Source organism: Nothoprocta perdicaria, unplaced genomic scaffold (genome assembly GCF_003342845.1).
Source record: "Nothoprocta perdicaria isolate Ctin4 unplaced genomic scaffold, notPer1 scaffold_110, whole genome shotgun sequence".
Taxonomy (NCBI): Eukaryota; Metazoa; Chordata; class Aves; order Tinamiformes; family Tinamidae; genus Nothoprocta; species Nothoprocta perdicaria.
Window position 1 is genome coordinate 1,328,180 of NW_020454206.1, and position 24,455 is coordinate 1,352,634.

At 47.6% G+C, this 24,455-nt stretch overlaps 1 protein-coding gene across 1 annotated transcript in view; it reads right to left on the bottom strand.

The window, feature by feature from the left end:
• ANTXRL (ANTXR like) overlaps window positions 1-21,423 on the bottom strand; it is a 49,349-nt gene extending 27,926 nt beyond the window's left edge. The window contains exons 1-10 of the mRNA XM_026050840.1: window positions 21,263-21,423; window positions 10,318-10,389; window positions 10,077-10,148; window positions 8,431-8,512; window positions 8,296-8,329; window positions 6,312-6,391; window positions 6,111-6,179; window positions 5,817-5,897; window positions 5,659-5,719; window positions 276-374 (exon numbers count right to left, since the gene is read on the bottom strand). Coding sequence (XP_025906625.1) covers window positions 276-374; window positions 5,659-5,719; window positions 5,817-5,897; window positions 6,111-6,179; window positions 6,312-6,391; window positions 8,296-8,329; window positions 8,431-8,512; window positions 10,077-10,148; window positions 10,318-10,389; window positions 21,263-21,423 — 811 coding nt within the window. The remainder of the gene's footprint in view (window positions 1-275; window positions 375-5,658; window positions 5,720-5,816; window positions 5,898-6,110; window positions 6,180-6,311; window positions 6,392-8,295; window positions 8,330-8,430; window positions 8,513-10,076; window positions 10,149-10,317; window positions 10,390-21,262) is intronic.
• Window positions 21,424-24,455: the final 3,032 nt, after the last annotated feature.

The window sequence follows — 24,455 nt, forward strand, 5'->3', positions numbered from 1 at the left end:
GGCAATAGGGAGCAATCTGAGTGATTTTAGACTTCCTTCTTCAGTCCTCCTGACCATATCCATCACATCTATCTGAACCATTAAGGTTGTAAGGCCACGACCCACTATGCACATCCTCCATAAGCTCCTACAGCACGATGCTCACAGGYGGCAGGATTAAACAGGGATGGATTTCAAGCTTCTGTCAGGCTCCTCAACATGCAGTGCAAAAACTCCCTTGACTTGGATGGGAGGCCCCACATGGGATACCTGCTCCCAGCAGCCTGAAAACTTACTGATGGTAATGCTGTCATTGAGCTTGAAGCTGCACAGAACCTGGTCGATATTCCTTGCATGATAAAAGCCATTGCCTCTTACCACAACTTGAAAGGATTCTGTAAGGAAAAACAAGAGAGTTAGGAAAAAAAATAGTTTTTCTCCTCTAATACAGTGTTTCCCAAGCTGGAAAATAGAGCCCTGTCACCAGCGAGACTGGAGACTGGACCAGGCTGTCCTGGCTGGTTGGGCATGTGCTGCGGGGAGGGAGGCACAGGCAGAGACACCGACTGCTGGCAGCAGCTGCTGAGCTCCTGTCAGTCATGAAGCCACAGCTGGAGCTGGTGCAGCCATCACAGCTAAGCGGGAAAGGTAATTTAAGGAAGAAGGTACTAAAAAAARCTGTCTTTGTTTCTCAGTTTCTTCACGGTAAGCTTTTACAACTGTATGGATAACCTCTGATACCCTACTTGGATATCAAGATACATTCCTGATAGCAGGACAGGACAGCCTTCAGCTGCTCATCCCACTGCAGAAGGGAACRGGGCAGCTCTGCAGCTGCTGCCCGGTACGGCCACAACACGGGACCAGCCTGGAGCCGCCAAGCTGGGCATGAGGGGTGGCCAGGGGGCAAGGGCAGTGGGAATTTCCCTCCAGGTCACCAAATACACCCCAGCCGCAATGCTGACCACAGCGCCAATATCCTSAGTGCAGGCAGAAGGACAAGGAGGAATTGGTTCTGTTCTACACGCTTTTTGGAATTTCTCTTCCACACTAATGCAAGAAGCCAGCTGTGAGCCACACCACACAGCAAGGCCAAGCCAAAAGCGGGTTACACTTTCATGCAGAAATTTCATGCTGTAGCTGGATCAATTTCCTCCGCAGGCTGCTCACTTGGAGCAGCTTTGGAGCTGCATTTGAGACCTGACTGTCTTTTCACATCAACCAAACACCAGCAACCTCTGGGAACAGTTAATCTTCATGTTATAGAAACRAAAAAAAAAGAATAAACTGCAGAGAAGTTCTCAACCAGCAACAATTAAAACTATGAAAAAGCCCACATGTACCCTCCCTTCTTCTGTAAATCCCCAAATACTGTAAAATGAGAGGAAAACAACTCCGATGGGATTGAGGGGATCAATACGTAATTAATAGTGATATAAGTGAGCTCTAGTTCTTGACATCATCTCATATGACACCCTGCCATGGTATTTGTGTGCTTTGGATGAAGGACTGTTATTGGAAAACACAATATGAGGTCCATCAAAGGTGCCTGAAGTGCAGAGTAAGCTCAGCCTGTCTGCTCCGCACAGGCAAGTTTCTGCAGGGCAAGTTAGCACGGGAATGTGGAGTGCTTTAACTTTTCCATACAAACAGCTCATTCTTGCCAAAAACATAGGCTTGCTACATCAAAGTCTAAGGCAACTTACTGTTCAGGGAAAATGGGGCACAGGCACGTGCAGAACGAGTTGTGATCAGGCACTGCAAACCCACACTCCAGCTTTCTGCAAGGTAACTTGTCCTTAGAGCAACACCCCGAAGCAGCACCGGCTGCAGGAAAGGGGCGTTTCTGAAAAGACAGTTTGGGAGGATAAAGTAAAACGCCTGCTGGAGCACATATTGAAGTGGAACACGTGCTTTGGCACCTCACTGAAGACAGATTCGAGGGCTCAGTGAGGATGCCAAGAGCCAAGCGCACAAAAATAATATCAAAATTTGGCCCGTTGGTTAAGGGAAGGGCTCTGCTTCCTGGTTCCCACTGGGGGAGGAGGCGTGTCCCGCTTTAAACAAATACAAGCGGATTGCATGGCGAATTCAGCTGCTTCTTACTCCAGGACACATCTGGAGCTCCTCCAAGTCTGATTCACGCCTTGAGCCACTCCACATTTAACTCAAGTGACATCCTGAGAGCTGTTCTGGCCGCGCATCGCCTCCCGYCAGCAGCGCCGACAGCGGCGGCCGCCCCAGCGCGCCCGGCCCCGCGCACCCACCACAGCCACCGGCTGCAACCCGCATCGCACCGCAACCTGTCCGCCATCCTGCTCCACAGCATCAGCAACCCGCTAGCATGATCATTTCTTTTTGTCTCAGATTTACACATAAGCAGCTTGCTGATATAAAAATCTTTTTTTTTTTTTTTTCTCTTCCCCTGAAATAACGGTCTTAAAAGGTAGCAGCCAAAGGCTTAATCATTAACTATTGCAGCAGCTTTGAAAATAYGCAGCAAATAAGAGTTTCAGCGCAGAACATCCAAGATAACAGCTGCATGCAGGACTTTAGTCTTGTCAAGGCAATTTATTTCCCGTGCCCTTCTTTCCACTGTCATCACCGCTCTGCACAGTCAGTTGTGAAGGGAGAACATCTCCTTTGTAACAACCTGCCTGCCAACACAAGCTGACAATACAGGTTGGATACCCGGCCTGCACGAAAACGTGAATAGCTGGTACTGGATTTGGTTGCTGCGATTAAGAAGTCTGTCCCTTCAAACGCTCCGGAGCATTAATACRTTCCGGATGATGGTCTGTTGAAATGGCTAATTCTATTTAATTTTGCGCCCTGGCTCTGGCTGCGTCCTTTTCTTCCTTAGTTATTGTCAGATCGTAGATTGCAGCTTTTGACAAGACAGCAAAGGGAAAAAGGTCAGCACGGAAACAACGGGGCAGCGCTGGCAGCGAGATGGTAGGTTGAGGCTGGTGCGCGCTGGCTGCGCTGTCGGCTCCGCTTCCGTGACTCTGATGAGAAGCTGACGGCTTGCATCCACACCTGGTGGTTGATGTGGCCACCAGGATGCCACATCCAGCAAAACCTTTCAATCACGTCCGTGTAGCGTGAGCGTAATCAAAGCAATGATGCTGTCAAAGGGGATAGGAGGCACCTCCAATCGCGCGCTGATAGCCTGTTTACAGGCTGCACGTCTTGGTCACTTTAAATCAGAGGGAAGAGAAAGGGCCCAAGTACGTTTCTCCACATCAGGGACTACAAATTTGCAGGGTCAGAAGGCATTAAGCATCAGATAACTGTCACAATTCGGCTAGATCAATCTGCAAGCGGCCTCACCAGAGAGCTTCGTCATGCAGAGCCAGTGTCCCCACTGGAGCTGTCAGAACGCAGCTACACCCGCACGGAAACCATTTCATCAGCAATTTACTAAACCTCTGGCAAATCCAAACTGAAGCTGAGATCACCAGTAATTACCAACACGGAGGTAATCATGAGTTGCAAGAATGATTGCAATGAGTGGGTCAGAGCCTGTTCTAGCTCTCAGACAAGGCTGGTTTCCACCGAGCACCACAACCTTTATATTCTCACACTAGGTTACTAAAAAATAGTAACGATGCTCAACAGACACCGAATTGATCGTCACCTCCTTAATTGGGAAGGTTTCATACAAAATGCACAGACAGATCCACATTTCAAGGCTGTAAAAAAGCAAGGTGCTTTACAGCGGAATGTCACTACATGCAACCCTCTTCCAGAAAGCTAAAATGAGGAGGATACGCACTCACACACTGATCCGGAGAAATACAGGCACACCTCAAACACTCACCTAGAGAAATATGGGCATGCACACAGGTATATACACACACACAAGCACTTGATGTATTTTACATATATATCCTCTCTACGGACGAATTCAGAGCTGATCCTGATTCACACACATGTTGATGCTTTGATATTTTTATCACTATTTTAAATTGCAAATTTCAGTTATATTTTTTCCTAAATGCTAATAAAATCCTTAGAAATGCTAATAAAATTCTTAATTTAGAAAAAAAGATCAGAACTCCAGATTTCCAGAAAAGTCAGTCTAATTTTCAGATGGCTCTAAACATGCAATATATACACACACAGCATTCAATAACCRTACAGTATTTATTATTATTAGTTTTTTTCTAATCTATTACTAAGTAATATTAAATGAACATTTAAATTTAAAATATATTAAAATTCTTAAAAGTACTGAAGCATATGGAGCCATCTAGGTATTAAAGTCTGAATAATAAACTACACAAATGACCTTTATATTCAGAGTTGAACTACATTTGATTGTCCAATGAACTGGTTTCAGGACCTAGATTCACATACCATGAAAAAAGTTGCTCAATCCAAGGAGATTCCCTACAGGAAACAGCAGCAGATATAGCTGAGGAAATGAATCTCTAGCTATGCTGAAGTAAATGGGCTTACTTAGGACAATTAAGCCAAGAAAAAGKGTGAATATTGACAACTTCAAACATTTAAAGTCTCTTACTTTATTTCAGTAAAAACCGTCAGGACCGGGCTCTTGCTAAGAACTTTCACGGGCCCAATTCTGGTGTCCAAGACCACTTAGCCCATGCAGACAGCACAGGCTCTCAACTCCACGAGGAGATCCTTAAAAGCTTTTTTTTTTTTCCTTTTTCGATTGTACATAAAAAAAAAAAAATTATGACAAATGTCTGCTCCAGAATTATATCTGTAGGAATACATCAAAAGACACTAGAATATTTCATTTCAAATTTAAATATTCAGGGAAAGATCATAGTGTGATTGAGGTGGAAATAAAGAGCAAACCTTATTTTTTCTCCTTTTTTTTATATTTTCTCTGGAACTCCCATTTTGGTCTGGGCGTTCAAGGTCAGCTTTCATGCACCAATGCTATTTTATTTATAGGCACTCACTTTTGTAGTGTGTGAAGAAATGTACACAAGACAGGAACWAAATCAATTCTAAATAGCCATGTTGTAAACTATACCTTCCAGCAAACTTACGGTGGCACTCTTATTCTGCTGCAATGGTCTTTTATACAGGAAAAAAGAAAACAACAAAATCACTAACATAAACCAAAACAAATATAAGTTAAATATACTAAGCAGGAAAGGCAGGAAACTATCAACAGTTCCTTTGGGGATTCTTCACATTTCCAATAGCCACTAATAGCTTCTTTAGGGCAAACAAGCAAAACACTTAACATTTTAGGAAACGTATCAGGTATCTTGGCCTATGAAGCTTATTACACCTCGTTCACTAAACCTGCTGAATGTTTCACAAAACCCTGTCCCAGTTGTTGGCAGGTTCTAGTGCACCCAAGAAACAATTTTTGCAGAAACCTGTGAATTGCCCCCTCTAGAAAGTTACATATTTTTGGCAACACAGCTTATATCTTTTGTGGTCCTGTTTTCTTGAATATTTTAAGAAATGGTATCTCCAACACCCTGAACGCTCCTCAGTTAATTCTGCAAGGGACATTCAGCTGGGGTAGTCACACGTCTATCTGGGCAAGCTCATCCTGAGCTCAGAGGGTTCACGTGGGGCTTCACCCACCGCCTGAGGGAGCTTCCCAACACATCTTCAGTTCTGACACCATCAGCCCACCACAGACACCTCATTGCTGCTAGGTATTTGCTCCTTTTGCAAACTTACCTCCTGCACAAACACTTGATGGTTCGGCCGCGAGGATCTCAATGCAAGACTTCTTGAGAATCTGGAAGATTGAGATAATGGCATTTTTGACAACCTTTTTAATTACACTTTCTTAAGACAGGGAGAGCGTCCTCCAGGTTTCAAAATACTCAGCTTACCGAATCAATGGTTCCTCTTAGGGCATAAAAGCCTCCTGTTACTGGGAAAACATGATCGATGCTGTCAGCAATTGTTGACAGCTGCAAAGAAAGACAATCATAAATCAGGAGGAAAATAAAATTATAGTGGATAAACTGGGCTGCTTCATACTTGCTAAAAGACATCATACTGACATGAAATGATTTATGCCTTAAGTAATAAAATAAATGTCTTCATCTGATGCAGTTACTTGTGCGGGACCATTGCAGAAAAACTAAACAAGACCATGCAAGTAAAGCTAGATCCAAAATTACCTGAGTTTCATTGAAATCTTTCACTCCAACACAGTAGACAATAGCTCCTAAACTCCTCGCTCGGTTGGCCTATGTTTAAAAAAAACAAAACAATAACAAAAAGCCAACATTAAATACAAAGCCAAATAAAGCAGTGGAGCCAACAGTAAATGCTTACAGGATTGACATAAACCAGTTTGGATGAATGTGAAGGTGACTTACTTCTTGTTCTGCATAATAAAACTGAACATCTTGCAATTCTCCATCCGTCAGGGCTATAATCACACTGGCAGTTCGAACTCCTACATGGAGATATTTAACACAGTTAGAGTGCATATGCATGGCACAGTACGAAACAGTAAGTTTGAGATAATCAATGTGTTTTGCTGACAAATAAACAGAATCACAAGGCCAGAGCCTCTGCGTGACTTGCGCCGTCCTCACSGAAGATGCACTAATCTACCCCAGCTGAAGGTCAGATGCACAAGGGCATGCAGTGCTCCAAAACATCCATCGTGCCAAAGGAGGAGCACTGCTCTGCTCAGGGTCTTGTTAAACTTCATGGCCTTCTAAGAGAGCAGCTGTATCTGCAGGTCACCCCTCCTTTATAATCAGGATGAGGCCTTCGTGCACGGAGGAAGGAAAGAAAGCATCTCCAAAGGAGAGGGCTGCCCCACTCCCCTTCCCCATTCCTCTACAAAACCCATGTCCAGAAGTGCCCAAGGGCACCAACAAAAGGGACCTCTGTGAAAGAAATGCTCCTGCCACCCCACCTGCTCCTGCAGCAGGTTTTCAAGGTGCAACCTTCCTGAGCATGTCAGGAAGGGGGGACTGAACAGGGGGTTCAGCCCCACATTTCTTGAGCTATGAGAAGAGCCAGCGACGCTCATGGGAATTCAGATTGTGTGGAAAACGCAAGATCAGCCCTACTGGATAAAATTCACCTGTCTTATGTGCCACTTAAACTTAAAAGAAAAGGTGGATAAACTTGGATAGCAGGGAAAAGAAATAGAGCAGATAGCACTATACTACCTAGAAAAATGCAAAATATTAACAAAATTATTGCCAATGAATATGCAAACTACCATCAGTCAACCACTCTGCTTCAATTCTGTTTTTAAGCCAAGTAGCTAATATATCCGCATCTCACTTTCAAAGAAGTATTTGTTATTTAAAAAAAAAAAAAGCTACAATTTCAAGTGTCTTTCCTGATATTGCCTGAAATTAAAGACTGATGAGTTCTGACAGGTTTCTTATGCCATGCAGTTCTTCCCATGTCACATCAGACACAGACAAAAAGCCTTAAAAAATGACCTGCAACTGGGAAAGGGGTTGGAGAGAGCTTCAATTCCCGTCTTCCTTACCATTCATACACATACACATTTTTTTTTCCTCCAGTTCAGGATACTTTAAAAAAGCTACAATATTGGAGCTCTTATTTTGTTTTTCTTTCTTCTGAATACTTGTTTCCCTCCTGATATTTTATTTTATAAATTCAGAGCTCATCTACTTTATCTTTCCTAAGTTATCTGTCATGGACAGGTAAAATAATTTTCAATTGGACTCTTCAGAACTCATGCTTTTTTCTGGCAGAAATGCCTGGGGAGCCACACACAAGAGTTGCTGCCGAAGACTCCACACTCACAACCTACTCTATCAAAGGCATTGACCCAWTTCTGGATCTTCTGAAGACACCATCAGCCCATCAATTTCTTTTAACGCAGGAAAAAGAAACAAAACTATGCACACATGAAGACATTTTCCTCTTAAAACTTAGGAAAAAATTACTTTCTGGGGACTGATGATCTACTCCCAAACCATTCACACTCATGCAAGATCTCCAGATGGTCACATTCACACTGACACCAAGCTGAATGAGAATTCGGGTGCATGAGACAGAAAAGGCCGAGTGCCTCAAGACACAACGATGCCTCAATATCGTGGTGCTCCKGTCCTCCAGGTGCCACACAGGCTTTGGTTTATGTTCTGCACTGGGTCAGTCTGTGATCACAACGGTCTCCTCTGGTCTTAATAAACCATGAATCACCCRTGGCAAAGTCAGACTGCAGCACAAATGGAATGCAGCAGTTGTGCAACACCAGCTCCCTCTCCAGCTCCTTCAGTGGGTTTACTGCAGGTCATACAAAGAGCTACCACCCTGCCCTTCCAATGCAGACATGTAATGRGAGTAACATGCAGTGCCTACCTCCGTAGGTTTCATGGTAAATCTGCTCATTTGCCTGCAAAAAAAGTGTAGAACACGGTTAGCTCTTGAGAACTGCATCAGCAAAGCAAAGTTTATAAGTATAAACCAAAGAAAAGGGGGTGCTGTGAGGCGTACCCTTTTAAAGCCTTCATGCATGAAGGTGTCTCCTCCGGGCACTTCGTACTGAAGAATCTCAAGCCCTCGCCTTATGGCTTCCCTTTGGATAAAAAATATATACATATATATATATATATATATATATATATAAAAAATCATGAGAAAGCAATTTTATTAGAAGTTTTTTGCTGCTTTGAGATATTCCTATAATACACCTAGATTATGAGCCCCTTCAATAAATTGCAGAGTGCATATAAGCAAGCTAAAGGACTGGTAAAAGCAAGATGTTTCAAAAACACAATTTTGAGATGAGTCAGGCACTCATGGAAGCACAGAATGCATGGATGCAAGATACAACATCAATGCAAATGCATTTTAAGACTGCAGTTCCGGCCCTCCCTCCTCCTAGTATACTGCCAGCAGGGATAAGACTAAATTAAAACAAACGCCAGATATAAACTGTGACAAACTGCAGATGGAATGAGAACTTAAAAGCTGATGGCCCTGTCATGACAATGAGACAAATAAAAACTCATGATTCAAACAGCCTTCAGGACAGCCAGAATCTGGACTTGCCCATTTTAAAGACAGAGACCAAAAAGGTATGATAAAAGAATGGGAATGCTCAGTATTTCCTACTGGAGTCCAGGRATGCCCAACCTTCTTTCCCATGTACAGGTTCCTTGGGGATAGGCTGTACCCTGGCAATAGACTTTGATATCATGACAGTCAATGTGCAGCTTCTTATTCCCCAAACAAAACCCCTTAAGAGGTTGAAATTAATATTCATCTTCCACATGCTGATCACTGAAAGACTCTGTTCCTCAGATGTTGATCGAACACAAACAAGACAAATAGAGTATGAAACAAATATTCAGATAATGCAGACATCAACTTCAGATGTTGTGGAATTTTTCTTTTTTTTTTTTTAATAAATAAATGAATGACAGTCACTCTAAGCTCCCTTTTGCAATGGGCCATTTTGGATGGCATAACCACAATCAGTGGAGAAACAGACATATATATGGATTGATGTCAAAATTTGGGGCTGAGATGAGGGATATCCTTAGGGCAAACATATTTTTACCCTTTCCAAGTGTAAAATACGCGGAAAAGGCACACACGGAAAGCCGTGCAGAGAACACAAGTTTAGGTCAGGGGCCATTTGAACATCAGCTTCAACATATTGCCAGAGGGGCACTGTCTACTTATCACCTTGTGAAGAGCAAATCCACCTGGGTAGTAGGAACAAGGTCAACCTCTGCCACAGAGCTGCAAAACGGGGCCCAAACCAAAGCTCAGCAGAGCCAGAAGAAATCCAAGGCTCCCGGGGGTCTCCAGTTTGGCACGAGACCCCAGAACACCAAGGGGTCAGGAGGTTTCTGAACTGCTCCAAACTCTCTTCCTCAAGGTGCACAGTGCAACAGGCACCCTCTCCCACCAGCGGAAACAGCAGCAGAAATGAGAAGAAATTAAAGGAAATACTTAGAAAATAGAAACATGACCAAGACAGGGGCTTGGATGTATCAGGCAAATTAAATGCATATTATGTTGGGGAAGAAAAATGTAGATTTGATTATGAAGGTGGCAGCAAAGATTTTGTTCTGGCCTCAGACTCCTCCTCTCCCCTGAAGGTTTCTGGGTGACAGCGATGAAGCACTTGCCTATTTTCAGTTAATTTCATGACCGTGGTGCCTCGTGAGGAAAACACGATGAAAGACATGCGTAGCATGGGGCTGAAACGGAAGAACAAGGCAGAGCTGTGTCACAATCAGGTTACYTGAGCAGAACTACAGAGTCACCATTCTGTGATTCTGTAATTTCATTTGTTAAGAAATAATGAATACCCATATACACACACATGCATATTTATATAGCTGAATTCTCATCCCAAAAGAACTTTACCTTATGAACTTCTCAGCCAGGCTTTCAACAAAAGAATAAATCTCTGTCCAATGGTTTCTGACACTTCCAGACCTGMATACAAAAGCAGAATTTATGATGTTTATCTTATTCCACAGTGAAATACCCRTATCGCTCATTTTTCAAGGATATTCTAAAGGTGAATTAAACTCAGTATCACAGGCACAGACTCAGTAAATGCCTATGGAGATCAGTGATGTAACTCTTATGATTTCTAATACAACCATGTTTGAAAGTGTTAACAAGAAGAATGATCATAACAAAACCCACAACTGGGAGCAGAAACAGGTCCAAAGCAGCTTACCATTAAATTTTAAAGCTTGTTTGGTAAATGTGCTCYCATACGGCTTTGTTCCTTTTGCAACATAAAAAAATGTAAATATTTTCTTCCAGTTTAATTAATTTTATTTGATTTTTCTAAATCATCTGCTAARAGATTATTTACTTTCCTAGAGCACAGTTCTGCTCTTACAGCCACACAGCAAGTCCTGACTGCTCCACTCTCCCAGCATGCGTGGGTGAATGTTTCCATGAATTACTGCTTGTTTCACAAGAGAAAGCTTTTGAAGTAATTCAGAAGGGAAAGGCCATTCTAATGGCTAACACACTGGACCAACATTCTGGAAAGTTAATCCCTGGCTCTGTTACAGACTCCTTAAGAAAACTTGGACAATTCATTTACAGGCACAAACTTAACATGTTTGTACTCCTATTTCCAATGTATGAAATTGCATTACCAGCATTTTTTTTTTTCTCCTCTCTATTTAGATCTTGCATCTTGGRGACTCTAATGCTCCACAGTAAATGACACTGGGTGACTCCATGCCAAACACTTCCGAGCCATTAAAAAGGCTTCAAAGTCAATGGTTTTAGAGCTCTCCCTCAAGGTCTGCTATTGCTGACACACATGAYGGAGGAAGTCCCTTCTTTGCCTTTCTGGAGGGCAGACTCATGCACCCTGTGCTTTCAGCATGAGCAGAGGTGGGCAGAAGGATGAACAAAACCACACGTACAGAAGGGTCACAAGGTTTGGAGACAGATTAACTTAGAAAGTTCTGCCATGTAACTATGGAAATAGAGGTACCTGAGCTTTCCTCCAAGTGTCCTTAGAAATTGTTCTGTGTAAATGTACGGAAGAAAAAAGAAAACAGAAAGAAAACACATTTAAAAAGTGAAAATACTGCCCCGTATCACAATTCTTATCTCCTGCTGGGCTTTTCACACAGCCCTGCCCACATCACTTCCAGCTGCAGGTGCCAGGGCACAGAGCGGGACACGGATGTCCGCGTGAGCAATGCAGCACAGCCCTGTCCGCCGTGCACGGGAGGAGCAGAGGGTGAAGAAGGAGAGACACTGACTGCAGAGGGAGGTCTGAGGGACTTGCGCAAGGCTGGGCTCGCGCCTCTTCTCTTCTGGGGAACTGGTGAGTCACTCGCAGAAGCAGCTGGTTATCACAGAGCCAGGCAACCGCTTTGGTGAGAGCGCCTGTGCCGGGACCGCGCACGCGGAGCGTCTACATCACGGTTACACGCGAGGCATCAGGTGAGACAGGTTTAAATGCTCGTGAGCAGAGTCTGTGGAGAGCAGCAATACTACCAGCAAATAAGCCCTTTCTCATCCTTAAGAAATAACCCACACATATATGAGGTACATACTTTAAAGGCTGCTTTTTCAAAGCGATCCAAGGCAGCACCAAATCTGTAGTTCCTCCAAGTTCTTCTGAAAATCTTACACTAAATCTAAATCAGCTAAACCTGTAACTTTAACAGATTCAGGGAAAATATGCTCATTTACAGCCCTTCCTACCTGTCCCCCTTAGATTTGGCCCTTCCAGCTTCATCTGGAGCTTGCAATTCTCCTTAAATGCCACATCTGCAGCTTCCCGTAGGGTCACTTCTCCACACGGAATAGCCACAGTTTCTTACTTGGAAAATGCTGATGTATTTTGGATGAGATACCAAATCTCTACTGCCAACTACAGAGGCACTGATGCAACCGAGAAAGGATGGTAGCAAGGAGTTTCTTTGGRGAGGAACAAATCATCATTTCCAGTACCTTCTTAGAGCTGTCTGGATTATTTTTTCATTCAACTCCTTTATTTTTCTTGGAGCATCTAACCCACAGAAAAGAACAGCTTGCATAACAACAGCWAAGACACTGAAAATTTGAGAAAATCATTAAGTCAATAAGTGACAAAATGAAGATTTTTAGAGTGAAAATGCACAGGTAACGTTGTTACTGTGTATTTCCACATACTCTCACAAGAAAGACCATTTTCTTGGAAAGAGAGCTGAAAAGAGCTTGAAAAGAGTGCTTGGACCAGCTAAAATGTTCACAGACAACTGACAATAAGAGCAGCTAGAAGGCCAGAGGCTGTAATAAATCCTTAAGTGCTCACYTCCAAACAGTTAAGGAAACTTCTGCCATGTGCAAGTCCTCACAAGGTATCTGCTGTGCTCTCRTAGACCCATCTCCACACCACCAAGCTACAGCTCTGCCAAGCAAAGCTACTTCAGACTGAAAGTGGGTCCAATCACCTGCTAGAAGGAATTCTGTACCCAAATACCACTCATTTCTGGTCTATCAGCTCTCAGACAGAAAGAAAAAGTTTAAAAATGCCATACAGAGGGTGCCAGTGAAGTTCAATACTRGGTGAACACGCAGTCACCTTCCTCAGAGTCCAAAAAGGTCCCTCAAAATCTTAAATTCCCTTAAATTCYTCCCTGTGAGCTTGTACCTGAGAAGTGAATATTCAAGAATTGAAATCCACACCCATTTTCAACATCACACAGCATGACTTTTAGAGCACCTCTGATGCTTTTGTTGCTTCCATTAGAAGCTCAGTCCCCAAATGAAACACTCTGTAGATTTCAGAGAAAATGTCAAGCCTTCCAAATAGTTAGAAGGGATGTAAATCAATCATGGAAAAGTGCTGTGCAGAAAAAAACACTGAGTCTGAGACCCAGGCTTCTACCCCACCAGTGATGAGGTGAAGTTATGAACCAAAGACGACTTAAATTTCCTGCCATAGAGATTCATACCAGCAGATCTACTAAATCAGCAGCGCARCCATCTGCAGAGAGGTCGTTGCTAGAGCTGGACCTCCCCTGCTGGCTCCTGGTTTAGAGATCTCCTGCCTCTSTGTAGGCAGCTACGTGGTTCAGCTCCTCACACGAGTCACGGTGGCGGCTGCCACACCAACATGTCCTGGGCTCGTCCTGCACCACTCACATTGATCCTCCCCGTAGGTCACTGCAAAGTGACCCACAAGCCGAAGGCCTCCTTGGGTAACAACCCATGGCTCAAAGCAGCGTAAAGGTCCTTCACAGTCGAGTGGGGAGCTGAGGTTTCATCCTCGGGGGTTACATAACTCTCGTGGCAAGGAAAAGGCACRGCAATGAGCAGCTGCTGTGGGCAGCCAGAAGGCCACAGAAAATGTTTCAGGGATCGTTTCTGCTGCCAGTTCCACCGGGGTGAACCTGGAGCACGTCCAGCGAAACAGCACAACTCCCCCACGTTCAGGCCTACGTAACCGGGATCAGAATGAGGCCCGGCCAGCGTAACAAACCCACGGCAGCCATTTGCTGCGAGCGTGCRGCTCCGCCAGCTCCGTCCCTCCTGCCCGGGAGAAGGAGCGAGGAGTCAGCAAACCACAACCCGGGGAGGAATGTGCTCCCGGCCGCTGTGGGACCCAGCCCCGGGAAGCAGCTGCTGCTCCYGCTGCCCTTCTCCCGACTTTCGCAGCGCTACCGTGCAGCGGAGGCAGCGAGCGCTCCTGGGGGTGGAAGGAAGTGATGCGAGATGCAAGGCCCGACTCTGCCCTGGCTTATTCTGGAAGGACTCCTTTTAAGCCAGCGGAGCTTCACATCCGTGTGAAAGCCGGTGAACGTGTTGTCAGAGCCACGTCCACCCCAACCTCAAGAAGCTCATGATGTGGGGCAGGCCGAGATGTGGGGCAGGCCAGGCCAGAGCCCTTGCTGCAAAGCCAGCCTCCGGAGAGGCCAAGCTGCCTAGCACGGACACGCAGGGGGTCACCTGCAGCCCAGTTACTTCAGCAGGCAAAAACCAGAGGGGTCTGCTCAAAGAAACCAGTCCTGGCACACACACGATTCAAAGCTAAACACACTGAAGAACTCACATGGATCCACAGGGTGCAGTGCATATTACACACATGGCATAGCAGTGGCAGTTTATGCTCCAGCGCTGCCCAGATGGTGAATATTTTTATTACTGCATGCACACAGAGAGAAGGCAAAAAAAAAAAAAAACCTTAAAGATAAGGGGCAGTCTCCTTATACCTCTCTGCCCCCACACACGTAGATTTATCTGCCCATCTCTTACTGAGGCAGAAAGACTCAACCAAAGGCAGCAATTCCAAGAGCGATCCTGTAGCAAGAGGCAAACTTGTTATTATAGTACAGTATTATTTAAGAATTGTGGGATCATTTTGAGTGTGGCATCAGAGGAATACAAGACCCACTGAAATTTTGGGGTCCTGTAAGTCTCTACACTGTCCCTTGACTATTGGTGGCCCAGTATTGAGCCCATTGCTCAGAAACAGGGAATTTGCTGTTGTTATTTGGAGCAGCTCTTTGTGGCCACGACCACATTGTAGACAGCAGCATTCTTGCACATGGCTAATAAYGGCTCTGCAATAAAAGCAAACCCTGGGGCATCTAGTTTGTTGTGGTTTCAGACAGGCATGCGCATGTTCATCCATCCCTCTGACGCCTTCTTCTGAGGCAGCAAAGCATTCAAAGTGACAAGAACCCTCCTCCCTGAAACAATGCTGCTTGCGAGCAGCAAAGGGACCTTCTGTGGGTGATTCATGCAGGCAAGGAAGGAAGGGTTTATATTATCTGCTCCAAAGGCAACCAGAAACATGGTCCGAGTCAGCCATGCTCAGACTGTATTTGCTTCAAAGTATAAGTACATTAGTGGGTATGACAAGGGCAGGGGAATGTGAAGACAAAGACAGAAAAGTCCGGAAGACTGGAATACAGATTTCTTTGTCCTAGACCAGGACCCTGAGCACAGGACTCAAAGTCTGTGAATCAAAGAGCGCTTATGACCAAAATCCTCCTTCTTTTGAGCTGGTTTTTCTCCTACAAAAGAACTAACAAATTCTGCAGCAACACAACTGACTTTTATAAGTCATCCCTCAAGCATCGCCCAGTGCTCAGCCATGAGTCTGAACCATCTTGTGTTACAGCTCTTGCTGCACACACAACCACCAAAGAGCATGTTGCAAAGTGGGGGGGAAAAAAAAAAAAAAAAGGCCAAAAACCAAAATAGACAAGCAGCCAGATCTCTGGGTAGAGCCTCGGAGCTCTGCTGAGAGCACAAGCCTGGCAGACCCCATCTCTGTGCCTTGATCCCATCTGAACAACCATCGGCCCTCAACACGGTGCAAGAGATCTCCAGATCCCYGAGCTGTGAATAACTCTCAGGAGTTGCTCTATCTCCTCACTGCTTGAGATGGAAAGGTTCAACCCAGCTCTGCCCTGCACAGACTCACGTTGTGCCCCTCGCCCATGCCCAGCCTGCAAGCTCAGGCACAAAAGTAAGAAAATTCTCAGTCACTGGGCGCTTGTGAATCCAAATCCAAGCTCAATGGGAATCTTACGGGTTACTTCCTTGGCTCAAGCCCCAAATAAATCAGATGTAGTTACATGCATAAATAGACTGCAAATGACAAGCTGCCATAGCTTTTTCTTCTCCTGTTAGCTGCATGCATTTTATGTCAAATAAGCACTACCCTGTTAGCTTTGTGCCATGTTTTACAAAGCTTTTTTTTTTTGCTTGGGGTAGGAGAGGAAGGAAAATTGGTTTTCCTGAAACTTTTTTTTCCACCAAAGACAAATCTGGCAGAATAATATCAGACAAAACACAAACAAATAAAAGCTGGCTCCAATAACATAGGTATGTCTGAAATGGAGTAAAAAWTTGTTTGAAATATTCCAAAGAGTTCTACCTGGTTATAAAAAAAATAAAGAAAAATAACAGCATTGGCTGCAATATGACCACAACAAAGGAAGATGGATAGGCAAAATTCCAACAGATTTTGTTTTGAAAACAGTAAAGATTATTGCTTGCAGGCATCTGCAGAACATGAAGAGGTGTCATGTAAGTGATGTGGTTAAGTTATATGGGAGGAAAAAGGCAAAAAGAGGAAGACAGACATAGACATTTTTAAAAATAGAAGTGTAGCATAACTAATGCAATCTAATAAAAAAGACTGCTACTTTTATTCAGACAGTGAATGGATCCTGGCAATGTCTAGAGGCAGTTTACCTGCATCAGATCCTAAACATAGAGTGAACCTAAGCCCAGCTGTAGTAAATAGATAATTCTTGCTTATCAAAAGAGACTTCATCAGCAGTACAGCCAGGAGTGAAAGACGAGGGTTTCCAAGAGCCATGAGGTTGGGCGGCACGTGCGGGCAGCCGCCRCGGGAGCAACCTGCTTGCTCAGCACAGTGGCGCCGTGGGGCAGCCCCCCACTCGTGGGGCAGCATGCACACATGTGACCACCACGGAGCGATGCCCCAGAGCCCGGCTGCCCCTGTGCTCTGCACGGGAACACRGCCGGAGCGGGGGAAAGGCAGAGGTCCACGGGCAAAGCCTATGACCAGACCCCTCCATGTGTACTCACTCTCACTTGTACTTTTAACTCAGTGCTCATGAGCACCACATTYATTCAGATCCTGCTTTTCTTGCCTTTTTTGAGGGAAATGCAGAAGGTCTTTACCAAACTTTTGTTTGTCTTAAATAAAGGACATTGTGTAGAACCAAAGTCTCTGGAGATTGGGAATGCAGTGTAGTTACCTTGAAATGATAAAAGTGGTCCAGAGCAGTTTCTGAAAGACTTAACTCTGCTTGCTTTCTGGCCTGCACAAAGTAAAGGAGTGAGTTCAACCCATTTCCCCCTTCCCTGCCAACAGCTGACTCTTCAAGGGGAAGTTTGGGCAGAAAACCAAACAAGCCGGAGATGGGAGAGGGCTCCTGATCTCCCAGCTCTCAGTGACAGTTGTGCTCTTCCCCACCAGTTCCAAGTAGGGACCTTTGCCTCCGGACTGAGGCTCAGGCAGTTCAAAGGAGGCAGCTGCAAAGCGGAGGCCAAGTCAGGAGGCTCCGCTCGCCACGTTTACCGGTCTCTTTACCAGAGCTGCCGGGGCAGGGATGCGCCTGGGAGCGCAGGAGGAGAAGCAGCAGAACTGGGGTGAGTGGCAATACTGCTGTGGGGCTGAGAGACATGAGCSTCCTGAAGAGAGTACACTGAAAGTTCAGGTAGAAGAGAGAAAGGGCACATAGGTCAGCCATACTTAGCCCAAAAAATGAAAAAAAAAAAAAAATAATAATTATGAATCATGGCTCTAAAATCAGCCAGGGCCTTACACAAGACATTTGGACTGACATGGTCTGTACTGTGGAAAAAAAGAAAACATTTTCCCAGGACTGTGCRGCTCATTTTTACTCAAAATACAAATGATTTTTTAGCGACCCAGCAGGAAAAATGCAAAAATACTTTTGAGAATCTCAAATCCCTCTTTTTCCCTCCCATTTCCCATCCTGCCACGCAGTCCAAAAATAATCAAAGGAATTTCTTCTTATTTGGTGAATAAGAAATACAGATAGCTCTGCAGCTCTGTTCTGCCATGTCAACCACTGCCAGGAGCAGATATTCATGACAGAGTTTGAAATGCTTTTAAAATAGAGGCTTATAATTTTTGCACTGATAAACAATCAGAACGATGCTACCAGGCACTGCTATAATTAGAAAACACTAGAGGTCAGTCATCTTTTCACTGTGCGAGTACATTTAAACATGATTACAAACAACAGCTGGATGTTAACAGCAGCCCTGGGATGAAAGACAGATATTTACATACTTGAGCATGAAGATGTCACTGCAGGACTGGAATAAAGTCAAGCAATCAAAACGAGGAGAGCAAGGAAAACAAATAAAAAATACTCAGCTAGTAGTTATGTTGAACCAAAAGACTGTATTTGTTTMAAGGTGAACAGGAGACCTTCGGTACCATGTGTGACAACCATATGCTCCCAGAGAGATTTCCCCCATCAATTCAGCTGCAAACAGAACACACTGCTGCTTCAAGGCAATTTTGGAGTTTTCTTTCTCACCCAGCTTCAAGAGATCCACTCATTTAAGCAGTCCCAGAATGGCTCTTACATGGTCAGACAATCCCAAGGAGGAGGGTGGCAGGTCACCCTCCCATCCACACTGCTTTTCCCTTGCACCATGTCAACTTCTTGGACATCCAAGGCTTAGCTCCCCTGCTCTGATGCTCCCTATCCCATGGAATTAGTATTAAGAGCCGCAGTCAACTTCAGGAAGAGAAAAAAAATAGGAAGAAGTCTGTGAGTTTCTTCTTCTAATTGGCACCATATATATTATACCAATAACTTCACCAGCAGCTGATCTTTTCCCCTCTGCTGCTGATGCCTGCAGGATTTGATCCCCACAGCCTCTGCCTGGCAGAATGGAAAGGAAAGTCATCCCCCGGTAAAGTCATGGYAGTAACACACAGTGCACAAAGAGAAAGGTCTGTTGCCTTCTTCCAGTTTTGTGAGATCACATCTCTCTACGGGGAAGCAAAGCACAGAGGATTTAAAGTCCTTTGCTTTACCCAGGCTGACTCTGCACACRGGGCCTGTCACTCAGCTGAGGAGAGCACTGCTGGGTCAAAAGCCCAGKGTTTTCACAGCAGCGGTGCTTCAGTCCCAGGGCTATGCACCTGATTCCGACTGCATGCATCTAATGCCACACCAGCAAGACACCAGTGAAGGGCAGCAATCCCCAGGACATCCTGTGGTGCCAGCACTGCTTTTTTTCTGGAGCTTCTCCACTAGAAATTAGAGGCAGACCTCAGATAGGCATCAGCACAAATCTAATTCTAAAATAGATATCCACACTTTTTCACATTTGACCAGCTGCTCCTTGCCTCCTGCCTGCCAAGAATACCCCAACCCTTCTGAACACAAATGGGTTATCCGAGTCCTCCCAACAAACCATCCCAAGATGTAGAGTCAACCCATTAAAGGAGCGCTCCCTGCCATGGGAGCCTCCCTGTGCCCTGCTAGGTGCCCACAAAGCACCACCTCTGCCAGCAGGCACACCTAAGTGCCATCTGCATGCTTGTTACAGCAGGAGAAGGGCATGGCACCTACAGATCATAAGATCTGGCACTCCAATATTACCCCTATGGACTGTAACACAGTCTCACTGAGGACAGAAGCAGCTTCGCCACAGCATTGCTACTGCCTTCAGCAGGAACAAAGCAGGGTCTAAAGCATCTAAAGGACCAATGAAATTCTACTGTAGTTCTCTTACTGGAGTTCCTCTTTATGCCCCTTGGAGGTTTATAAAGATTCATTTGCGACCAAAGCCAGAGAATTTTCCCACTGCAGTCCTGCTTCCACACGTAGCCTTTCACACCAACCATGAGCAGGATCAGTCTGCAGTGAGGTCAACATGCAGGTGAGGCAGTATCCAAACCAAGGTACTAYACCTACAGCCAGCTTAAAAAACAAAACCCAAAAAAATWAAAAAAAAACATATCCACAATGCTGAATAACTTACCGTGCAACTCCTATCCCTTCATATATCAGTAGGTTTGAGCAGATCATTCTCCTCTCTGTCTCAGTTTACCCAAACATGAGGCAAGTAATAACAGTAGATTGTGATCTACAGATAAGGACTGCCATAAAAGGGCAGTGTTCTGATTTCTGGAGGTGCCATAAAAGGGCAGTGTTCTGATTTCTGGAGGTACATAATGACATTTTAAATATGGAAATCATACAGTAAAAAACAGATACCATGGCACAGAAACAACACTTATCACCATTTATTCATTGCCACTGCAAACTTAATACAGGAGGTGGCCCTAACAAAGAGTTTAGCTCAGGGTCAGATAYGGATGCGAGCACCTAACACTGGTCCTTTGCAGAGCTTCTTCTAGGCACGAAGGGGCCTTCACAAACCAGTTCTGAGTGGAGAGAAAAGAAAACCAAGAATCCAACCAAAGCCACCACACACTGTGCACGAGCGCACGGTCAGAAAGGCGGAATGCCTCAGGTCTCTGGAATGCTCCAGCTCCAACACAGGAGGACAAGGAAYGGCACTTTTTTCTCCTTCTCCAGGCAGGGAAGACACAGACCCCTGTGTGAGGGGCCCGTCTGCCCCACACGGGCTGTGCAGGGGGCCTGAGGAGCGAGCAGCCCTGCCCCAGCCGGGACACAGCAGCAGCACAGGCCTACACCCGGCTTTGGGCACGACTAACAAAGAAAAGGCTCCATCTCTCATCATCCCATCTACTGCATTACCCGGGATATGTTGGATAACACCACGATCRCACTGACCGCACGTGGGAGGCCAACAATTTCCTCAAGTTTAACCCCTGGTTGCCAGCCCAGGTCCCAGCACCACGAGGGGCAGAATTTCTGCCTTCTGAGAAATACCCGCGGCTCCCCCAGTTCACCACTGCCTTTGCTAACACTTGCTCTAACACGTCTGCAAATGRGAGCTTAGCCATGCCCTGGGGCCACATCTAAATTAGGGTAACATAGTTTAAAAAAAAATAATAAAAAAAAAAAAGGTGTTTGCCAGCATATTTTGACAGACAAGTCCCAAGCACAGRTTTAGGCAACTCTGAAGACGCCAACCAGAAAGAAGAGGCTCGCTAAGCCTCGCAGTGCGCCTGCAAAGGCGGGCGCCGCAGGGCCGGCACAGCTGGGCCGCGCTTAGAGCCGGTTTTACACCCGCCTCCGGCCGCGCCGCCAGCCCGGGCCCCCCCGGACCCCCCCGGGCCGGCGCCGCGTGTCGCGATGGGCACCGGGGGGCGGCCTCGCTGCGGCGGGAGGCACTGAAGGGTGAATAAGCGTTGGTAAATGTGACTGTCACTTACTTGTCCAGGACGAAGTAGAGATCAAAGGCTCCGTGGCAGGAGCGCTGCTCTTCTCGCTCTTCCTCCTGCTCGGCCCGGGCGCAGCAGGCGAGGCTCGCGGCCGCCAGCAAGAAGCAGCACAAAAACGCCRCTTTCTCCGCGCTGCTCCCGCAACTCGCCATTTTCCCCCCCTCCCTCTTCCTTAAATCTTCCTCCTCCCCCAGTCTCTTCCTCTCCCAGCAGACTTTACAGCCCCTTCGGAAGCGACGAGGAGGAGGGGAAAAATGGGAAAAAGTAAAAAAAAAAAAAAAAAAAAAAAAAAAAAAAAAGGAGAAAGGAGAAAGAAGCAAGGCGCTGCGGAGCGCGGCTCGCTGCTCAGCGCCGCAGGCTCCGGGCGGGCTCGGGGCGGGGGCAGCGCTCGGGGCCGGGCCCGGGCGGAGGCCCCCGGCGCCCCGTGCCCATGTCCCGCCGCCGCGGCGGGGAGCAGCGCAGCGAGCAGCGCCGCGGGGGGAGGCAGCATCCGAGGGGGGGGGAAAGCCGAAGCGGGACTTTCCTGTTCCGGGAGACGGGAAGGGGGGACAGGCGGGAGGCGGCGGCGCGCGGGGCCCTCCCGCCGCCCGCGCCACGGGGACAGGGACAGGGATGCGCGCCCCGAGCCCCGGCAGCGGCTCCCACAAAAGCCCGGGGCGGGGGAGCCTGGGCAGAGTTGCCTGCGGGGGCCGCTACCGTGGAAGTTGCCTGGGGAGGGGGGATAAGGGCCGTTTCCCCGGCGCCCTCCCAGCGCAGTCAGTGGCTTTGGTTTGGCGCTAAAAAACTTGGTTTAGTGGCGCGGGAGAGCGGAGCCTGCACCCAGGCTCAGCGGGGCGCCGCTCGCCACGGGGGCTCTGCAGGGACCCCCTCCCCAGGCCGACACGGGGTGCAGAGCCCGGCCCCAGCCCCGCGGGGTATCTGGCTGCCGTCTCCAAAGTTGGAATAATTACCAGCTCCGAGCCCGGCCCCCTCCCCCGCGCCCGCCACGSCGCCTAATTAATGAGAAGAGCCACGGGGAGGGATGCGAGCGGAGTCACTCGGCATGACGGCGCTGGGGCTCGACGGCGCGCTCCGCTCCCGGSGGGAGGCTCGAGGTCGAGGGCGGGAAGCCAGAGCCCTCCCCGGCGGGGAGGGGGGTTCCTGGCGCCTGCCCCAGCGGGGCTCCCCAAAAGCCGCCCCGGGAGCGAAACTTCAGCGACGAGGGGACCCTTCCCCGCAGCTACTGGGGCTGGGGGGGACCCGTGTGAGTCCCGGCCCGGCACAGCCCTTGTAACAAGGAAAGATTAGAGGGTCCGCTGATTTTCAGACGGTTTTTGAGCTTCTTTCTCAGTTTAAGCTTTGAGCACGACTAAAAGTTGAATGTGCTGCTTGAGCTAGCAACCACTTTAAAGGCTTTCTCTCTCTCTCTCTCTCTCTCTCGTGCTTTGGCCAGTTCAGCCCCAGCGATTACTGAGATCATGGAGAAATACAAGAAACCCACATCCTCTGCGTTGACATTCACAAAAAATGAGCAAGCGGCTGCTGGGCAGCAGGAATCCCCCCGCCTCCTCCTCCCGCCTCGTCGGCCTTCGGCCTCGCTGGTGCCCACTAGTGTCCGCAGCGCGCGCGATTCCCGGCCACGCGGGGCACCCCGCGCGCCTTCCCCAAGCGCCAGCAGCGTCGGGGTCCCTCGGTGCAGCAGGGACATCCTCTCGCTGCGAGGCGGCCGGGCCGACGCGCGCCCCCCGCCCAGGAGGCTCGGGGGTCCGCGGCCCGGGCCGTGCTGGGCGGGGGCCCCGCGGAGCCTCCGCAGCACGGCGGGGTGCGGGGACCCGCGTGGGTTTACGCTAAGTCCCCCCGCTCCGGGGCTGCTGGGGTACCGGGCAAGGGGCTCGAACAGGGGGCAGGGGCAGAAGCTGCCTCGTGGGGGCGGTGGGAGGGGGCGCCCGGGCCGGGCCGGGCCGGGCGCCTGTGCTGGGCTCCCGCACAGCACATCCCGCACAGCGCATCCCTCCGCATCCCGCTCCAGGAGGCGCCATCCGCACGGTGCTCCCCACGGCACGTGAAACCGCCTAGCGCTCCCTTCCRCACTCTTTATAGCTCTGTTTGGGTACCGGCTGCAAGAGTGCAAGCGGGTGCGTTAGGARCGGCGGTGGGAACAGTTAATCTCTCTTTGTGGCATCTGTATCCAGCGGCAGAAAATGCTCCCAGGGACACAGGGAGAGATCCYCGGGGTCCCGACACCCGCCCCGGGCTGGGCGGCAGATGCAGCCCCGCGCGGGGCTGGGGGCACCCACCAAACTCCGTCATCTCCTTAACGTTGTTTATTCCGCCCGATCTGAATTTTCAAAGAAAACACAAGCTCTTGACTTTATCCTCTCTTTAATTCCTCTAATACAGCACATGCGGCGTGTGATTCACTSTCTTTATTGGTATAAGATTACCCTTTAATTGTAGCGAAAATCTATGCTTTCAAAAACATTAAAGGCTTGACGTTTCTCTTCCCAATACAAGCCAATATTCAGATTACATGGACACTAATCAAATAACTCGGGCTATTTCATTTGTCAACGTGTTCATAAGAATTTTCTACCAGGCGTTAAAGGCATTTATATGGAACGACATCTTTCAAAAGCAATGTTGCTAGTGCGGATTTAGGGAATATTTGATTATGACAAGACGTTTGATGGTTATATTTTACATACCAGCTGTGCCACACACCGCTCGCTATCTCACGCGGCCTCGTAATTCGCATCCTGCGAGGGCCCTGCGGAGCGGTGATTTTTAAGCCGTTGTATCGACACTCGCCGCCCCCAGAGTGGCCGCATGAGTCGGGGGACGGAGGGGGTGTCCGGGGCTGCAAAGGACGTCGGGGAAGGGCTGGAGGGGGGGACGAGGGGGAGTTTTTGGTTTTTTTTTTTTTTTTTTTTTTTTTTTTTTTTTTTTTTTTTTTTTTTTTTTTTTTTTTTTTTTTTTTTTTTTTTTTTTGGGGGGGGGGAGGTTTTTTTTTTTTTTTTTTAACTTTCAAAGCAACACCCCTTCTCCGGGCGCATTAAAGGGGCCCTCCGGCGGAGCCCCCCCGCTGCAGCCGCTGCTCGCGGCGGCTCCCGGGGCCGGGGCCGGGCGCGGCGGGAGGCGGTCCCGGGGCTGCGCTCTGGGCGGGAGGCGTCGCGAGGCGGAGGGCGCAGAGCGGAGCGGAGCCGGG